Source organism: Vespa crabro, chromosome 15 (genome assembly GCF_910589235.1).
Source record: "Vespa crabro chromosome 15, iyVesCrab1.2, whole genome shotgun sequence".
Classification (NCBI taxonomy): Eukaryota; Metazoa; Arthropoda; class Insecta; order Hymenoptera; family Vespidae; genus Vespa; species Vespa crabro.
Genome location: NC_060969.1, coordinates 4,824,160 through 4,842,969, shown reverse-complemented (window position 1 = coordinate 4,842,969; position 18,810 = coordinate 4,824,160). Strand labels below are relative to the sequence as shown.

The following is an 18,810-nucleotide window of genomic DNA, read 5'->3' as shown; positions in this document are numbered from 1 at the left end:
GAGAACTACCCATTGCTTAGAAGATATTAAAATAATCATACGTAATTGGCTAGTTTCAATATTAAATATGATTGGCTGTTAAGCTAATCGAGTTTCTATTGGTTTTTATAATTATCGAATCGAATCGGCTATAAATCGAAGATTTGTGTTCAATAACTCCTATATCCTGTAAACTTCGTATCTATACCTAAAACAAGTAAAAATAGTAAAATCAGATAAATTAAATTGACGTGCACGTGTAAATCGTTATGCTTTGTATATATTTCATTATATAATTATTGTATAATTAATATCGTTTTTATGTTCTTCGGATTTGTGTCTGTTATCTTTTATTATGATTTGTTTCTACAATTGAATTATTAGATTAATATAAGAGGTATTTTAAAAATAAGGGAATTGCATAAAAAAGTAGTAAAAATGTTAACTCCTCGATTTGAAATAACACAAACCGACTTAGAAGTTACTATTATTGTTCATGCACCGTATGCTAATATTAAAGACGTAGAGATTGACGTTGAAGGAAATGATTTTAGATTTTATGCTACACCCTATTACCTTAGGTAGAATATAAAAATCCGATAAGTTTTATTTGTTAAAGAAACATAACATTTATCTTATCTTTACTGTATATTATTTCTTTTAACAGACTAATGCTACCAGGAGAAATAGAAGAGAATCATGCATCTTCTGGACGTTATGATTGTGAAAAGGGTGATTTTACTTTAAAATTTTCTAAGGTAAACAAAGGTGAATTTTTTCCTAATTTAGATATGATAACTACGCTATTATCACCACCCAAAACAAAAAGTACAATTGTTCCCAACATTGAAGTGATTGGTATGTTATTAAGTAAAGCTAATTTATGGAAAAATATTAAATGTAATTTTAATAAATTTACCTTTCTTCGATGCATAGGTAATCCAGCAAATTCAGAAAAAATATATAAGAATTCGGATGAAGATAATAATGAAGAAAATGATAAAGAAGCATCAAATGAATGGTTCATTCCTCAATCAATACAATCCAATAATTTAATTCTATCTATAAATTCTCCCAAGTATGGATTTGCTAATAAAATCTCTGGTGCCTTAATAGCTTTTGAGGTATGTTCATATGATTTATATAAAATAATGTATCTATAATGCAACAACATATAACAATACATTTATCAATGATTAATCTGCAGCCAGCATGGATTAAAGAAATAATAGATTTGCCCACGCCTGATAAAATCTCTGAACAAGAACGTACATTCCTTCGTAAAAAAAAGGAATTGGTAGACTTTGACGAACAATATTATATGGCTGATCTTATGCAACCAGAATGTATTGAGCCGTATATTTTTTATATACCAGAATGGTATAATTTAAGGAAAGAAGATATTACATTTAATAAAGATGAAATTGACTTATTGAAGGAGTTTCCAAATAAAGAATATTTATTAGATGATAAAGAAATTCAATCGTTACTTCTAAGTTTAATTGATATTTTATATGGTAGTTGTTACAATTATAGAACAACATTGGGTGACAATACTGTTGAAAGTGGATGGACAATTAACAAGCTGAGCTCAACTTTGTGTTGGTTTCAAGTATGTTTTTTTGTTTCTTACCATCCGAAAATTTTGATGTCAACTATTCTTATTTATAATTCCTTATATAATGTTATAGAATTTTTCTAATATGAATGAAGTTATAAATGCATGTATTAGAAGAGCACTTTGTTATCCTATATTAAGGAACTGGGATTTGGCTATCAAAGTTTTTGAAGACGTTAAACAAGTCGTAACATTAGGTTTGTTAATATAAACTTAAGTAATATTTTAATCATATTTAATAATATCTTTTGACCAACAGGAAAAAAGTATATTATAAAACGTTTCTGCGAAATACATAGTTTATTTAATAATTCTTATGAACCACGATATCTGTTGAATCAATTGTATATAAAGGATTATTTAATTTGGTTGCAAAGTATTCCTGAATCTTTGATAGAATCACTTACTCCTATTTTAGATAACGTGAGTTTATTATAAAAACTTTTAATGTTATATTAGATGTAATAGAAAAATTTTATGTAGATTAATAAAAATATTATTTTCTTTTTATTAAGATACATCCAAATAAAGAGGATATGCAGTTGGAATTATTAGAATTAGAAGAAGCGGCATATTCTGTTCAGAAAGAAGGCCTTGTTATAGAAAATGTAATACATGATATAACTGGACATATACAGAATTTAACTATTCATATTGCACAAAGTAACAAGTAAGAGTAATCAAATATCATTATTAGATAAAAATTAAATAAAAATAACAAAAAAGTAGTTGATATTATAATATGAAATATATAATGTATTAATTTTTTTCAGATCATCCGACAGTTCAACTTCCACTGATAGTAGTGACACAGATACTGACTCAGAAAGTGATAGTTCTAGCAGTAGTACTACTACTAGTATCAGTTTAGATTCTGATGATTTAACTGACACAGAATGAATTTTTTCTTTTTTAATATATAGTATGAACGTAATTTTAATGATAAAATACTTCTCTATTTACTATTGTTCTAACATTGTTCAATATAGATTACTAAATTATCTATCAATATAGATTACTAAATTATCTATATATCTCTAAAATATAAGAGATCTCTAATAAAAGAAATCATTGTCTTCTCATACATACTTTTTATTTATTAATAAAAATTCAAAAGAATAAAGGAATGCTTTTTTTTTATTTCAGTCTTCACATGTGTGCGTGGGGTGTGCAGTGTAACGTTAGGATTAATTGTATCCCGATTCTGATTCTTTAATCCTAGTAATGCATAGGTAATCTTTTTTATAATATATTTCCTAATTAAATTACTAGCTAAAAGTTGAAATAGATAAAAAATGATCTTAAATACATGTTGTTTTAAAAAATCGTTATGTTTATATTTAGTATTTATTATTTTCTAAAAAATATTAATTATTATTTTTTATTTCGTTAGCATATGTTTGATATATTAGCAAACTTTTTCATCGAACGAAGAGCGACAAGATGTCGAGACATCAAATGTAGATAGAGGCATTTTTTATATTAAGTGTAGAACAGAGGCTCCGTTGTTCTCGTGTTTTCTAAACTCTGTGATTACTCGACGTTAGCTTGTTGGCGTACTTACATAGTACCAGTTAGCGTTTGAGTTAGACAGTGTTTGTTTTTTATCGCGAACCGTGCTTTTTCCGACTCCTATACATTTTCATTTATATTTTCTTTTAATTTTATTGCAGAATCTATTTCCAGTGATAGTTTTTGTTAATATAAAAAAAGAAATAAAAAAAATAAAAAAATAAAAAAAAAAAAAATAAAAAAATAAAAAGAAAATAAAAAATAACAATTAGAGTATATGAATCATAAAAATGTTAATGTCACATTGGAGAATACTTCTATTAATCAATGGAGTTTCTTTTCTATTTGCAAAGTACTCTAACATAAGTGAATTTCGATCAAGCAATACTTTCAAGATTCAGACCGCCGATGGCATCGATTTAATATCGACAATTTGGAACCATGGCAAGGAACATAATAATAAAAATCAATATTTAGATAAAAATTTCGAAAGTAGTAACCAAATGATCCGACGAAAAGCAGACTTGTTATCGCATCTTTTAAAGATCCATATAAATCGTTTGAGAAACGAGACCGATGAGGTAAAGCCAAATGATTCAAATTTGCCTATTTCGAAGTATACAAACTACTGTCTCACTTTTGCCAGGTAGAACTCGTATTCCTCGTGGATGGATCTGGTTCAATTGGTCTAAATAACTTTCGTAGCGAACTCAATTTCGTAAAAAAACTTCTATCAGAATTTACGGTAGAACCTTTAACCACCAGAGTTGCAATCGTCACATTTGGAGGAAGAAGAAATATCAATCGTAATGTTGATCAAATATCGAAAACTGGAAGGGACAATCATAAATGTTATTTACTTAACAGGCAACTTAACAATATCAGTTATACCGGTGGTGGAACGTATACGCGTGGTGCGCTTTTTGAAGCTCTCGTTAGTAATTTAAAACTGAAAGACATTTAACAATTAATCATTACCAAGAAAAGAATTAATAAGATCATTGCAACAGGCTATTCTCGAGAAAGGACGGGAAGGAGCAAAAAAGGTAATATTTCTCATAACCGATGGCTTCAGCAATGGTGGAGATCCACGCCCTGTTGCTGATCTTTTGAAGAATGCTGGCGTTATGATATTTACTTTTGGGATACGTACGGGCAATGTGAAAGAACTTCACGATATCGCCAGTAATCCTGAATACACTCATAGTTACTTTTTGGATAGTTTCGCCGAATTCGAAGCTTTGGCTCGTCGTGCTTTACATCATGGTGAGGATTAAGAAGTAATTTATCAAATATGATTAATCAAATACGATCGATTAAATATAATGATAATTTGTGTAGACTTGAAAACAGGAAAATATGTGCCTGTAGCAGTTAGCAGCGATTGCGATATTTTATGTATGAACAATGAAATGGACAAAGTTAGAGAGAAAAATTGTTGCGACGATTTAGCGATCTGTTCGTGTGGCATAACAACCGGTCATTACGCTTGTATTTGCCCGATAGGATTCTTTGGCTCTGGTTTTAAAGGTTCTTGCCAACGTGAGTATATTTTTTTCTCTATTCTCTGTTAATTTTGTTGACAATAATATATCTCTTAATTATAAATTATGTACAGCATGTCCAAATGGGACGTACGCTTCCGGTTATATTTCTGGAGATTCAACGTCTATCTGTATACCTTGTCCAGATGTTAATCATGTCACTCTGAAGATACCTGCTACTACAGTGGAAGATTGTGTTTGTGCTTTTGGATTCACTACTGATGGAAAAAAATGTGAAGGTAATTGTAAGACTATTCTATATATATACATATATTGATTTTATAAAAGGAATTTTATATGGATATATGAAATAGGATGCATTGAATATTTATATTAAATTTTTATCGAATTAAGCCTTTTCCAGGTGCAAGCATTGGTATGTTTCCTTGTAAAAGAGTTTCAGTCTCCATAGGATTAATTCGATCAATTGTGTACGGTCCGTATCTTTCTAATTGAAATTCTGGCTTCATTGCGAGCCAGCCATACTAGAAAAAATATAGTGAAGTGTTTAAATCAATCGTCAAATTGATTTCAAACGATCATACTTCGCAATTGCTTGTTTCTGGCGTAGGTAAGCAAGATCTTTCATCTTCGATAGATGAATGATCGACGACCATGACCTGTTTTTTCTCACACAACTCTGCCATCTCCTTTTTCACGTTTCTACCAAATAATTACTGAGAAAAATACTGACAATGGTCACGAATACACGCACTGATCTTAATCAGAATCATTTTCATACTTGTATTCTTCCAGTAGAGGACCGTACGTTTGAAACCACATCATTTGCATCGCTCGAGTCTTTTTTATTTCTTCGGTTAAATTTCGAGCCACAGCGATGAAATCGTAGGGCTTGTTGCATCGTGCATCCATCGTTGAGATTTAATTAGCGGACCTAAACGGACACGATTAAATTATGATCTTGAAAACAAATGAAAAATTGCACTTTTCATTGTTATTTGCATTGAACTTCTTCTTTTCTTTTTTTTTTTTTTCTTTAGTCATAACGTGCCCAAAATTAAAAGTACCAGAAAATGGATATCTAGTGAAAGCGAATGCTTGTAGCAACGTGGTGAACGCTGCTTGTGGTATAAGATGTAGAATTGGATTTCAACTGACCGGTGATAGTATTCGACTTTGTGGAAAGGATGGAACTTGGTCTGGTAATGAACCACAGTGTTCACGTAAGTTTACTACTTATCATGTTAACGAACGATCTTTCATCTTGCTGATAAAAAAAAGATGTCTAATTAAAGAAAGAGTATTTAACAGTAAAGACTTGCCCAGCACTGCGAGCACCGCTAAATGGACGTGTTCGATGTCAGCATGACGATATTTATCAGGATCGAATGAAGGATGATTTAACTTCGCATCCGATCGATACGCGTTGCCAATTTAGATGTGACGTTGGCTACCAATTGCGAGGAAGTAAAGTGCGAAATTGTTTGCCTGTTTCGCGTTGGGATGGTCTGGAAACAACTTGCAAACCGATTAAATGTGAACCTCTAAAGCAATTGGCAAATGGTATGATTTTCCCTACAAACTGCACGGGTCCTGAAAAGTTATCCTTCGCGATGAACTGTACTATCTTATGCAAAGAAGGATACAAGCTGGAAGGACCACGAAGTAGATACTGTGGTGGACGCGCAGGTGTTTGGTCACAACGTTGCAGCGTCAATCGCTGCGTAGGTCAGTATTATTATTATTATTATTATTATTATTATTGATTATTGTTTTTATTTTATATTTATATATATATTTTTAGACAACACACCACCAGTCATTGTATGTCCTTCTTCTATAACCATTGAGAGTTTACCTAATAAGAATTATGCCTATGTTAACTGGACTGTACCAGAAGCTACTGATAACGACAGTGATTCCGTTGTTGTGTGGAGCAAACCACACGTTGTTCTTCCACGGAAGATGAAAATTGGTACTCGTACTATCGTTTACGTAGCGCAAGATGCAAGTAGGAATAAAGCAAAATGTAAATTCCAGGTTAAAGTGATCGGTAAGTTGTAGAATCAATGTTATTCTATAATGAAAAGAATTTTTTCACGTGGTGATAATATATCGTTCTTAAAGATAAGGAACCACCGATGGTAGAAAATTGTATAGATCCTCCAGTGATACTTTCTGATCGTGAAACTGGAGCGATTAATGTCACCTGGAACGAGCCAGGATTTTACGACAATTCGAAGCTACCGATAAGAATCGAGCAAAGTCATCGACTTGAGGATAACGCGTTTCCAATTGGTAAAACACAAATTATATATAATGCCACCGATATGTACGGAAACATTGCGAATTGTATATTAAACATCACTGTTAAAGGTAAAAGATAATAAAATATTTCTTTTTCATATTAGATCAACTATTGCACATTGTTTTATATTTAAACATGGTTTCAGATGTATGCAAGAATATTACGTTATCTTCGAACAAGCGTATAAATTGTTTATACAATTCGAATGAAACGTCACAATGCATGACTATCTGTAATGAAGGCTATGAACTTGTGCAGGAGACAACGTATCTTGGTCCTATGAACGAGGATATGCCATTTAAATGTAATGCAGAAAATGGAACTTCGAACGATTATGTTATATCCGATTGCTTGGGTCAATATTATACCACATCCTTTTATCTAGATATACTATCAATTTGTATATTATATTAATCTATATATCATCCCACAGAATCTGAACAACTAAAAACTGTATATGTAGAAGGAAATATCGTTCTTGAGGGCGATACTAAATCGTTCTGTAATAACTCAACAAATCTTCGGGAAGTGAGCACATCAAAGTTTTTTGTTTAACAAATTTCTAGTTGAACTTATTGATTATTATTTCATTGCCGTGTGTAGTTAACCGATCGTATTACTGAAGACTTAAAGTCGAAGCTAATCGACATCTGCAATAATGACGTTGAATGTAATCTTGTGAGCTTTGATCCTGAATGCGAAGACGACATTTTTACTTCGAAAAATTTATATTCAAGTTTGGTAAGATTTCGAAGGAATGAAAGGCAAGATGAAGACAAAATAAAGAGAAAAAGAGAAAAGATCGAAATTAAGTTTAAATTCATTGGTATGTATAGATATTGTTTATATATCGATCATTTTATGAAATATGATATAATCATTGATATAGGAAAGATAATTAAAGAAAATCTAGACGATCCAAAAAAAGGATTGCAAAAGTTAAGAGAAAAGATCCAATTGATGACACATTCTGGAGAATTGGATCTACTAAATAATAAGACTAATCAAGAGATAGCTAAACTTGCACTTAATTTGCACATAGTATTTGGAGAAATACAAGATTTTTGTGAGCCTGGCAGTATACCTAGAAAGCATACTTGCAGTGAGAGAAACATATTTTTTTATTTCTATAAGATATGTTAATATACTCTAATTTTTAATCTATATTATAGAGTATACAATTTATTTATTTTTTCCAGTAAAATGTCCTTTAGGTACTTTCCACGATACTTCCGCACGACGATGTCGACCATGTCCTTTTGGAGAGTATCAGGATGCAAGCGGATCTATACAATGCAAACAATGTCCTGAACATACTTATACTAGAAGGATGCGTACAAAATCATTACAAGAGTGTATATGTAAGAGATAATTACTGTGAAAATAATAGAAATCATTAATAGTTCAGACATATAAAAATTTATACTAATATCTCTTTTTTTTAGCTGTTTGTCAGCCAGGATATTATTCTAAACGTAGACATCATGGATCTATTATATCTGTAGAACCTTGTATATCTTGTAGTTTTGGATTTTATCAACCGAAATATGGTCAAATAACATGTCTACCATGTCCCGCGAATACAACTACACAAAATCGTGGTTCTGTAACTATAAATGAATGCATAAATCTTGATATAACAAAAAATGATATTTGTTATACAAAACCTTGCTTGAATGATGGTCAGTGTTTGGAAAAAGAGGATGAAGATTTCAGTTGTGAATGTCGTGATTATTATGTTGGTAAGAATATAAATTTTAATCTTCTGAATTGTTATAAAAATTTTTCAGTAATACATTTTTTTTTTAGGGACACAATGTGAAATATTTCAAAATCCATGTAGATCTTCACCATGCTTAAATGAAGGATTATGCATTGTACACGAAGCTAATAAAAAAATGCCATATTATTGTTCTTGTAAAAGTGCTTATACTGGACAGAATTGTGAGGTAGGAAATTTAATTATTAATTTTAAATAGTTCATATAAATTTTTTTAAATTTGCAAATACAAAGATTCTTTAATTTAATTTTTAGGTTTATATTGATGAATGTACTCATAATCCTTGTCAAAATGATGGAAAATGTGTAAGCACAGAGAATGATTACGTATGTATATGTAAAGATGGTTTTGAAGGTAATTATGAATAGAAATTTTGAAATATTTTTCATATATTTTAAGTGACTCTCTATATACCTTAATATCAATACTTTTAGGTGATTTCTGTGAAACTTCTGTTAATTATTGTGATTCAATGCCTTGTGAAAAGGGATCAACATGTAACATTGTGAATCAAACATGGTATTGTTCTTGCACATCTGGCTTTTTAGGACGTCGCTGCAATCTATTACCATGTGATTGGCTTCCTTGTCATGAAAATTCTATTTGTATAAACATCATGGAAAAAAATGCAACAAGAAATAGTTACAGGTTTGAATTTTAAATTATCCAATGAAAATGTTTATTTTGTTATATTTTATAAAAGAAATTTAAATATATATGTATTATTTTTAAAAGATGCGAATGTCCGATTGGATATACTGGAAAAGATTGCAGTAGAAAAATCGATTACTGTAGTATTTCACCTTGTAAAAATGGTGGACAATGTAAAAGTATATCATTTAATTATACTTGTATCTGTCCTCCATCATTTACAGGAAATAACTGTGAAATTGGTAAGTTCATAAAATATGTTAAATTAATTTACTTAGTAATTTTCCAATACTCTATATTTTGGAGATATATTCATTCAGAGCATCTATGTATTTAAATCTTAAATGAGATATTTTTCTAACAAAGAATTGACATCCGATTATATCATGCATTTTGTGAGATCCAGTACAACCAATTATGTGATGATGAAAGGTCCCATAAAAAATATATCACAGGTAAAAAACTAATAGGAAATCAAATATTACGAAACCTATATTTTATTACTTTATACATTTATTTTTTAGTTAACTATTACTGTGTGGTTGCAATCCATGGACACTTTTAATTACGGCACTGTGCTTTCATATGCAACACATGATGAAGATAATGCGCTTACAGTAACAGATTATAATGGGTGAGTCATCTCTTCATATGACTATATTATTTTGAAATATCAGTTAAAATATTTAATAAAAAATTTGATATAGTTTCGTATTATATATCAATGGGCACGGAGTTGTAACTGACATTAAAGTTAATGATGGTTATTGGCATTTTCTTTGTATTACATGGGAGAATACTAATGGATCTTGGAATATTTTTCTTGATGGAATACTTAAAGATACTGGTACAAACTTAGCAAAGGGTTTAACTATTCCAGGTAGCTTTCCATTAGACATTAATATTTAATACATTATTTAATATTAATAATAAAAAGTTATGATAATTTTTGTCTTTAGGTAATGGATCTTTCATTATTGGACAAGAACAAGATCGAATGGGTGGTGGTTTTTCTGAATCAGAATCATTCGTGGGTAATATTACATTATTAGATATTTGGGATTCGGCTTTTACGAATGATTATATAATGCATTTGTATAGAACATGTGAAAAATACTATGGCACTCTTTATACATGGTCTCATATATTGGAACATATATATGGAGATATTATGGTAATTATACCTTTTTTTATTAATAAATCTAATCATTTCATTAAATTAAACATTCCTATAATATTGTAAAAATATATCATAACTTTTTTTTTAGATCATAAACAGCCATTTTTGTCGTGGTTGCTCATTACCAGTTGTACCATTTAGAGGTAACATAAATACTACAGAAGATTTATTAGAAGCAACTTATTATTGTGATACTGGATATGTTCTTAAATTTGGTGGTAAAGAACAAGAAGTACTAAGAAGAAAATGTCTTAAAAATGGTGAATGGGAAGGTTCCGATACACCTAAATGTCTTAGTAAGATTTATAAAATTATTTAAAACTGAATAATTATAGTTTTATTTTTTTTTTTTTCTTTTTTTTTTTTTTTTTTTTTTTTTTTTATATATTTTTTGTAATTCTTTAGAGGTAAAATGTGGCTTTCCTGGATATTTTCCACGTGGCTATATAAGGGGCTGGTCGTATTTTTTCGGGGATGAAATTTATTATTCCTGTATCAGTGGCTACGAACTTCATGGAAGCATACGTAGAGTATGCAAATCAAATGGAAAATGGAGTGGATCGCCACCTCTTTGTATTGGTAAAATTTATAACTACATATGTTGTGTTAGTGAATTATTCAGTTCAAAAAAGTTTAAATAAACGTTTACATACGACATTCTTATGATAGGGGTAACATGTAAAAGTTTATTGGCACCGGAAAATGGAGATATAGAGTACATAATAGAAGAAAATGAGAGAGATGACATTACAATTTTGCAGGTATAATATATTCCTTTGAGAACAATGTTTAATATTAAAGCAAATTTTTATTTAATTATTTTATCTAGGCAGGACAACAAATTGAATTTAAATGTGATTCCGGATTTCGTTTGGTCGGTGAAAAATATCTAACATGTTTAGAAACTGGCATATGGAATCATGATAATCCAGTTTGCATTCCTTACAGTTGTCCACCGCCGATGAAGTAAATTTTTATATAAATTTTGTAAAATAATTATTTTTTTATATATTTGGTTTCTTATTTTTTATTATTATTATTATTATTTTTTTTTTTTTTAAATATAGGATAGAGCATGGTTACATGAAAATAATTACCAATGGAAATGAAAAATCTTTTAGTTCTTTCAAATTCAAAGAAAATTCTACTAATGATCCTTTTGTCAGAAACTACTCTTATGGTGATACTATTGAATATTTTTGTGATCCTGGTTACAAATTTGAAAACATAAATGATACTTCTACAATGTTTACTCTTCAATGTTCTAATAATGGTTTATGGAATAGTTACTTTCCAAATTGCATTCTCATTAAGTGTCCTTGGCCAAACCTAATAGAAGATGGAAAGATATTTCTAAGTATAGAGGGCAATTTGACATTGGAGATTTCAAGAGTTTCAAAAGGATCAAATTGGACACAATATTTTAATAATAAAGAATTGAAAGAGAATTTTATTCCTAATACAAAAATTTTTGTTACTTGTAATTCAGGATATACATTAATAGGTGAAAATAGAAGAGTATGCAGCAATGATGGAACTTGGATTCCAGACAATCAGATTTGTGAACCACTTAATTGCCCAATTTCTAATCATTTAGTTTCACGATTTCTTAATATCAATGCATTGAATAATGTGCATTATAAAAATGTGAACAATTCTTATGGAAACATTCATTTTTACATTGAAGGAGATATTTATAGTAAAAGAATTCTTATGGTATGTCAAAATAGTATGAATGATTCAAACTCTTTTACTGCCGATGAAAGATTAAACATTACATGGATTTGCAATGAAGCTAGTCAATGGAAACTCGTGAATTTTTTACAATATAATAATAAATTTATACAGATACATGATTCGAAAAATGAAACATGTGAAGGAGTATTGTGTGCTACACTCATTAATATTACCAATATCAATATGAATGATTTAAAAAATGTTACTAATATTTTTACCTTTAGTTGTCAACGAAACTATATTCTTGAAGGCACTGAAACATTAACATGTCATTCAAACGGCACATGGTCTGCAATGCCTTTGTGTAAACGTAAGTTAAAAATTATGATATATTAATAGTATAAAAAAAATCTAGAATATCGTTGTTTTCAGATGTGACTTGTAGAAAACCAACATTACCAGTTACTGCAGTATTAAAACAAAATGAAACTGATTATAATGTTGATGATATAATTAATTTTGAATGTATACCAGGATATCGAATATTTGGGCAATCAACTGCAAAATGCCTTCCTAATGGAAAATGGTCCAAAATGCGTGGCAGGTGTTCTAGTAAGCTGCGAATTAATTCTTCGTTCTCCATAAATATTAAATTAAACCTTTACTTCAGTATTTATGAAAAATACTATTTTATCTTTGTTTATTCATTATACTTTCAGAAATATCTTGCGGTAAACCCGTAGTACCATCTGGTATAATTGTTCAGGGTCCATCCTATTTATTTCGAGAACAACTTGCTTATATATGTCCTAATGGTAAAAAGGTAGGTTCAATTACTTGTAAATCGGATGGAAAATGGAGCGATCCTCCACAATGTACTAATAAATAATTATAGAGAATATATTGCGATATAGAAAAAATATATAAAAATACGCAAAAACACGTAAACGGTCGTATATTTTCCATATCATTTTAGCAAGAATGTTTAAATTCATATAATTATCAAAGTAAACATATATACATATATGTACATACACGCATACGTGTATATATTTATTTGTGAGCTAAATAACATTAATGATAAATGAGCATAAGTTCATATAAAAATATATTAAAAGTAAGAAAATTTTTGTACATCGCTGCAAAGCAATTTTGATATCCGGCGTTAAAAATAAAAGGTTTATACAAACTTGTCAAAAATAATATTTCGTTGTCTATCAAATATAAGTATTTACTATTACTGTGTATGTTGTACAATTTAATGAACAATTAGATATGAAAATTATGAAATTTTTTTATAGATATAGAAATGTGCAATTTGTTTTCTGTTATACATCTTGTCATTGCCCTTCAATTCTGTTCATGACAAATTCAGAGAAGTGATTATGTTATGATCTTTTTTAAATTTTAATGAAATTTGAGATCCTTTGACTTTCTTTGTTGACACATCCTATATGTTTCATAGCTTTTAATTCTAAATATAGTGATGTGTACCTTACATTAAGATGATTTTTTGTATCAGACTATTAGAGGAAGGGCAGTGAAAATAGAAAATATAAAATATTCCAATTTGAAAAACTTACATTTTAAAATTATATCTATGAATATTGTATAAATGAAGCACCATCTGATAATCTTAGTTTATATTCATTTTTAGCCTCATCAAAGAGAGAGAAAAACAAAAATAATTAAATAATTAACATGTTATTTTTAATTTGTCTTAAAATGTCCTATGATGACCACAAAGTTGAGCAATTGTTTAAAAAATAATACAATAAGAAACAAAATTAATATAAATTAATAATTTCTAATGTTCTTTCACAAATCAAACGTTTTCAAAAAGAAATTGTATCAAAGTACATAAATATTAAATATACACATATTTTAAATATTGCTATTAATTTTCCTGCCAAACAGAATAATGCATAATTGAGTTATGATATCTTAATTATTTATTTATATCTTAGAGCTCTCTTCAAAGCTCTGTTTTAGAATTGCTTGAATATTTAGGCTTAAGTTCTTCAATCCGTTTAATAAAGTCTGTCTTTTCTATACATCCTTCACATGATTCCTCCCAATCATTTAAAATTTTTTTCAAATCTCTTACTTTTAACTTTTTCAAATCCACTGTTCTAAGATCTATTTGTTTTTCTGTAACAATAACAGAATATTACACGATTGTTATTATTAATTAATATTATTTCTAATACACAATAATATTTCATGAAATATTTTATAATATACAATTTAAAAAAATATATATCTACCATATCGTAAATCACATATCTGTGGATCCTTTTTCTTTAATTTTTCACATATCTTATCTGCAGGCATAGACCAAGACACTGGTTTGCTAAGTTCTCCCAAAATGCCTGTTGCAGATTCTTCTAAACCACCTAAGTAATAGCACTGAAATACAAGAAAAATTATTTTCATACTTGTACGCGTTTATATAAAAATTATTTGTATGATAGATGTACTTACAAATCTGTTTTCTTTTGACTTTGTAGTTTTACAAAATTCTTTGAACTCTGATTCTATTTTTTTGGGATCAGCTTTAATATCATTTGTTAAAGTTTCAACAAATTTATTTACAGTAGTTACACATACTATAAAAAAAGATGTAAAAAATAAGTAACTAAAGATAATATATTATTTGTAAATAGGAGTGCAATATATAAAAATAAGTTACCTTCGCATTCTCCTTCTTTTAAAGCTGTTATAAAGGATACCATACTAAAAATTACAGTGATAGTGAACCACATTTTAATATCCATTTTTATAAATGATATATTCTGAAAAAATTAATAAATCGTTTAGTTTGACGTTAATAAAGACTTTTTACTTAAGTAATAAATTTTCGAAATCAAATGCCGCTCTAATAGGTTAAGAAAAAACAATGATACACAAAATACATACGATAAAAATTAGTTTAATAGACGTATATTAAGTAGCAGAAACTTAATAATTTCTATTGGATTTATATTTTTTAATTCGAACAATTATTATTTTAACACATTCTTTGAGTACACAGCGAACAAAACTTCACACTACTTTTATACACGTTAGATAGTGTCAAAAATCCGGAAATAGACCTGGCGTATTCTGATTGGTCCTTATTCAAAATTCGTTTACATGTATTAAACGATACAATAAAATAGAAATATAATATGAAAATATACATATATATATAAATATTTTACAATTTTACTTATATTTCTTAATTAAAGTCAACGAGAAGGTATTTTTGCAGCTTTTAAAAATTACAAGTTGCAAAAATACGTATATTCTTTAAACAACCAATCGTTAAATATTTTCTGACTAATTCGAATTTGATTGGTTCTTCATATATCGCATAATCGACTAAGGTCTTAACCACAAAATAAAATGTGAGAATTTTGAAAATTTCATAAATTAAATCCTAATAATAAATATCGGCTAGAGTAAATATTTTTATATTACATATATACACATATATATATTACCAACTTAAAAATTTGCTATTTTATGTATTAATTTTTGATAGTACTCTATTCACATTTTTGGTTAAGTTTTCGATCGATCGATTATGGTATTTCATTGCAAACAGTTACGTCTTTCATTGTAAACTATTATAAACAGTCCTAACATTTTTACATTATTCTATTCATTCTTGAATTTAGTGAATGTGCTTTATGAGATGATAACGAATTTGTAATTTGCTTGACATTTCTTTTAAATTGAAAAAAAAAAAAAAAGAAAAAAAAAAAGAAAGACACACCATGGCTGATTCATCTTACGAAAAAGGATTGACTGAACTTTCGAAAATGAAGGTACGCTGATTGAATTAGATTTAATACTTTATCGCATTCTAACCTATTTTTTTATTAGAAGGAAGATTAATTTTTATATTAAAATTTATTTTGTTTTTCACGTCATTACGAATAAGAAGCGCAATATAATATTATTTTTGAGGAGTAAAATTTTATATCATTATAAGTATTATCAACAAAATGCATTAATTATTAATTTATAATATGAATCAGTAAATAAATGTTCTTATTTTGCAAGGTTGCGAATTTGAAAGTAGAATTAAAACAAAGAGGTCTTCCTACAACAGGAAACAAAAACGAACTGGTTGAAAGGCTTCAATTAGCGATACATGGTGGTATGTAATATTATATACAACTTCTTAGATGCAGGTATATATGTAAGCTTGTTTATATTCTATATTTTATATTCTAGATTCTGCATTATCTTTGGATGAAACAGCAGAGGAAATATTAGATGAAGATGCAGTTCTCGGTGTAAATAATAAATATACCACAATATTATATTCTTATAACATTTAAATGCTCTTTAAATGATATATGAAAATTTCATTGTATTATGTAATTTTGTAGGATGAAGAAATAGAAGAATTATCAAGTAAACCAGATTCACAGGAGATCAATGAGAAAAGAAAGTTGTCAGTAGAAAGTAATGTGAGTAATACAAAAAAAATAGTTTTAAATCGTAAACCTGTGATTGAAGATGTTAAGATGGATGAAGTAGAGAAACATGACAATGACACAAAATCTTCAGAAAATGCATCTCCTGAGAAAAAAATTATAAAATTATCAGAGCTTGGTACCAAGGAGGTAACAATCTATAATATAAAATTAAATATATTAATACAAATTTAAATACATTATAATGACATAACAATTGATGTTTACTATTTTTTTTATGTATGTATATATATACATATATATATATATATATAATAGAGATTAGAAATGAGAGCAAAAAAGTTTGGATTACCATTATCAGAAGCAGCAAAGAAGGAAGCTCGATCAGCAAGATTTAGTATTAATAATCAAAATAACAAATCAGCTGCATCTGTGAAAACTCCCATAGTAAGTTTTACTTTAAGATAAAATTTTCCATTGATATTTTATAATATTATTAATTTTTTTAATAACATTATATAAATAATATTTTATAAATGTATATATATGTATACAGCACACAACTTACGAGGTCTTAAAGAAACGTGCAGAAAGATTTGGAATGTCAGTTTCTAGTGTAATGGATAAGGTAATAATTAAGAATATTTTTAATAATCTTGCTTTCCTTTAATATTGATCACCTAAAAAAATAATCTTTTTTTTTAGGCTGAATTGGAAGCACGAATAGAGAAGAGAAAAGCTAGATTCGGAGAAGTGAAACCAATCGAGAAAGTATTTCCTAATAAAGTTAAAATTGTTAAATGATATTCGTTATTGTATACTAAGAAAGTAATTTAGATTACAACATATCTTGTTTTTTCAATAAAATAATAATATACTATAAAGATGGCGTATACCTATTAAACAACGTGTTAAAGCAACTGCGTTTCAAAGGTAACAGTATTATAATGTGGATAAATGAATTTCACATGCAATGATATTCCTCGTAACTTATTTATAAAAGTTCTTATAAAGCGTATCGAAGTTTTCATTCTTTAGCAATTAAAGAATAATGTATTGTTTTAATATGTAAAGATATTGCTATGTAAATAAAAAGCGCACATTTTTAAAGTTGAATACTTTGCTATTAAGACTGTTTACCTAATCGAGACCTAATTTTTCTTCAATTTTGGTAATCAAGAGCTCATTCTAAAGATAAAGACGAAAAATCATTGTTTTCAATTATCAAAACAAAACAAGCTTTCGCTTGCATAATGATTACTTTTGAAAATGATATATTTTTTTAGACACTAAAAATAACATTTTTAATCAAAGAAAATAATACTTTTTCAAAATCTGGAAAGATAATCTCGTATAAAAAAAATACTTATCCTTCGAGTGAGCGTTTTATCACCAAAATCAGACAAAAAAATATGACTATGAAAATTCATAGAATAAATCATTGTAAATGCATAGGAAGAGAACCCTCTTAATTTCTTGAAACCTCTGGCATGACCTTCTATTTAAACAAAAAATATTTACATACACATAAAAAAAAAATATATTACATATAATTCTATTATATATATTTTATATATAACAGAATTATATAATTTCAAAACAAATATAATAATTAATAAAATAATCTATATCTCTATTGAGGCAAAAGAAATGGACAATATGGAAAGATAAAAAAAAAATTATTATAGAACGTAGTAAATTTTGATTGAATTTAAATGCAGCCATTAGCTCGACAGTACTTGCGTTATATTATCATATATCGCAAGTAATATCGATTTCCAGGTCTCACCACATGGAGGTTGCTGCATACGGAGACCCACGGGCTAAAGACTCTACTGTTAATATTAATTACTTTTGGAATCAATTATATAAAATCATGATTATAACATACAATAATAATTATGATAATTTGGAAAAAGAAACAAAATCAATCGCGAAACGAATCAAACATTTTTTTCTAATCAATCGTGATTAGACGAAAATTTATGAATTCGTTTAATATCGACCTACGTACCCGGTTAAGAATAGAGTCCTTCATATGGAATTCTATTCCCATTAAACTAACGTGCTTAACATTATAAATTTATAATATTATAAATTTATAATATTAAAAAATATATAATATAAAAATATCGTCTTATAACACAATAGAAATAATTTAATCTTTTG

At 28.1% G+C, this 18,810-nt stretch overlaps 5 protein-coding genes across 5 annotated transcripts; 3 read left to right on the top strand and 2 right to left on the bottom strand.

The window, feature by feature from the left end:
- Positions 1 to 145: 145 nt before the first annotated feature.
- LOC124429317 (protein SHQ1 homolog) lies at positions 146 to 3,353 on the top strand. The gene is made up of 8 exons (XM_046974446.1): positions 146 to 560; positions 647 to 837; positions 916 to 1,103; positions 1,187 to 1,591; positions 1,671 to 1,794; positions 1,857 to 2,020; positions 2,113 to 2,267; positions 2,371 to 3,353. Exons 1-8 carry the CDS (start codon positions 418 to 420, stop codon positions 2,495 to 2,497), a joined length of 1,497 nt encoding a protein of 498 aa, XP_046830402.1. The 5' UTR covers positions 146 to 417; the 3' UTR covers positions 2,498 to 3,353.
- On the top strand, positions 2,748 to 13,414 carry LOC124429312 (sushi, von Willebrand factor type A, EGF and pentraxin domain-containing protein 1-like). Its single transcript, XM_046974432.1, has 31 exons — positions 2,748 to 2,829; positions 3,271 to 3,690; positions 3,756 to 4,043; positions 4,120 to 4,375; positions 4,451 to 4,651; positions 4,728 to 4,892; positions 5,655 to 5,837; positions 5,926 to 6,342; positions 6,419 to 6,667; positions 6,742 to 6,990; positions 7,068 to 7,277; positions 7,356 to 7,450; positions 7,526 to 7,748; positions 7,812 to 8,024; positions 8,122 to 8,283; positions 8,368 to 8,664; positions 8,732 to 8,871; positions 8,958 to 9,057; positions 9,138 to 9,351; positions 9,439 to 9,596; positions 9,721 to 9,809; positions 9,879 to 9,988; positions 10,062 to 10,234; positions 10,314 to 10,528; positions 10,623 to 10,830; positions 10,940 to 11,113; positions 11,204 to 11,295; positions 11,364 to 11,500; positions 11,602 to 12,581; positions 12,644 to 12,823; positions 12,931 to 13,414. The coding sequence occupies exons 2-31, from the start codon at positions 3,400 to 3,402 to the stop codon at positions 13,098 to 13,100; spliced, it is 6,639 nt and encodes a 2,212-aa protein (XP_046830388.1). The 5' UTR covers positions 2,748 to 2,829; positions 3,271 to 3,399; the 3' UTR covers positions 13,101 to 13,414.
- Positions 4,929 to 6,070, bottom strand: LOC124429330. Its single transcript, XM_046974469.1, has 3 exons — positions 5,937 to 6,070; positions 5,396 to 5,548; positions 4,929 to 5,316 (listed from the first exon to the last, which is right to left on the bottom strand). Exons 2-3 carry the CDS (start codon positions 5,524 to 5,526, stop codon positions 5,193 to 5,195), a joined length of 255 nt encoding a protein of 84 aa, XP_046830425.1. The 5' UTR covers positions 5,527 to 5,548; positions 5,937 to 6,070; the 3' UTR covers positions 4,929 to 5,192.
- Positions 13,415 to 13,416: 2 nt separating the features above from the next.
- On the bottom strand, positions 13,417 to 15,293 carry LOC124429326 (mesencephalic astrocyte-derived neurotrophic factor homolog). Its single transcript, XM_046974465.1, has 5 exons — positions 15,131 to 15,293; positions 14,904 to 15,006; positions 14,696 to 14,820; positions 14,479 to 14,620; positions 13,417 to 14,362 (listed from the first exon to the last, which is right to left on the bottom strand). The coding sequence occupies exons 2-5, from the start codon at positions 14,986 to 14,988 to the stop codon at positions 14,187 to 14,189; spliced, it is 528 nt and encodes a 175-aa protein (XP_046830421.1). The 5' UTR covers positions 14,989 to 15,006; positions 15,131 to 15,293; the 3' UTR covers positions 13,417 to 14,186.
- A 259-nt stretch (positions 15,294 to 15,552) lies between these two features.
- On the top strand, positions 15,553 to 17,757 carry LOC124429325 (SAP domain-containing ribonucleoprotein). The gene is made up of 7 exons (XM_046974464.1): positions 15,553 to 16,023; positions 16,262 to 16,358; positions 16,436 to 16,497; positions 16,594 to 16,830; positions 16,960 to 17,088; positions 17,198 to 17,269; positions 17,347 to 17,757. Exons 1-7 carry the CDS (start codon positions 15,973 to 15,975, stop codon positions 17,443 to 17,445), a joined length of 747 nt encoding a protein of 248 aa, XP_046830420.1. The 5' UTR covers positions 15,553 to 15,972; the 3' UTR covers positions 17,446 to 17,757.
- Positions 17,758 to 18,810: the final 1,053 nt, after the last annotated feature.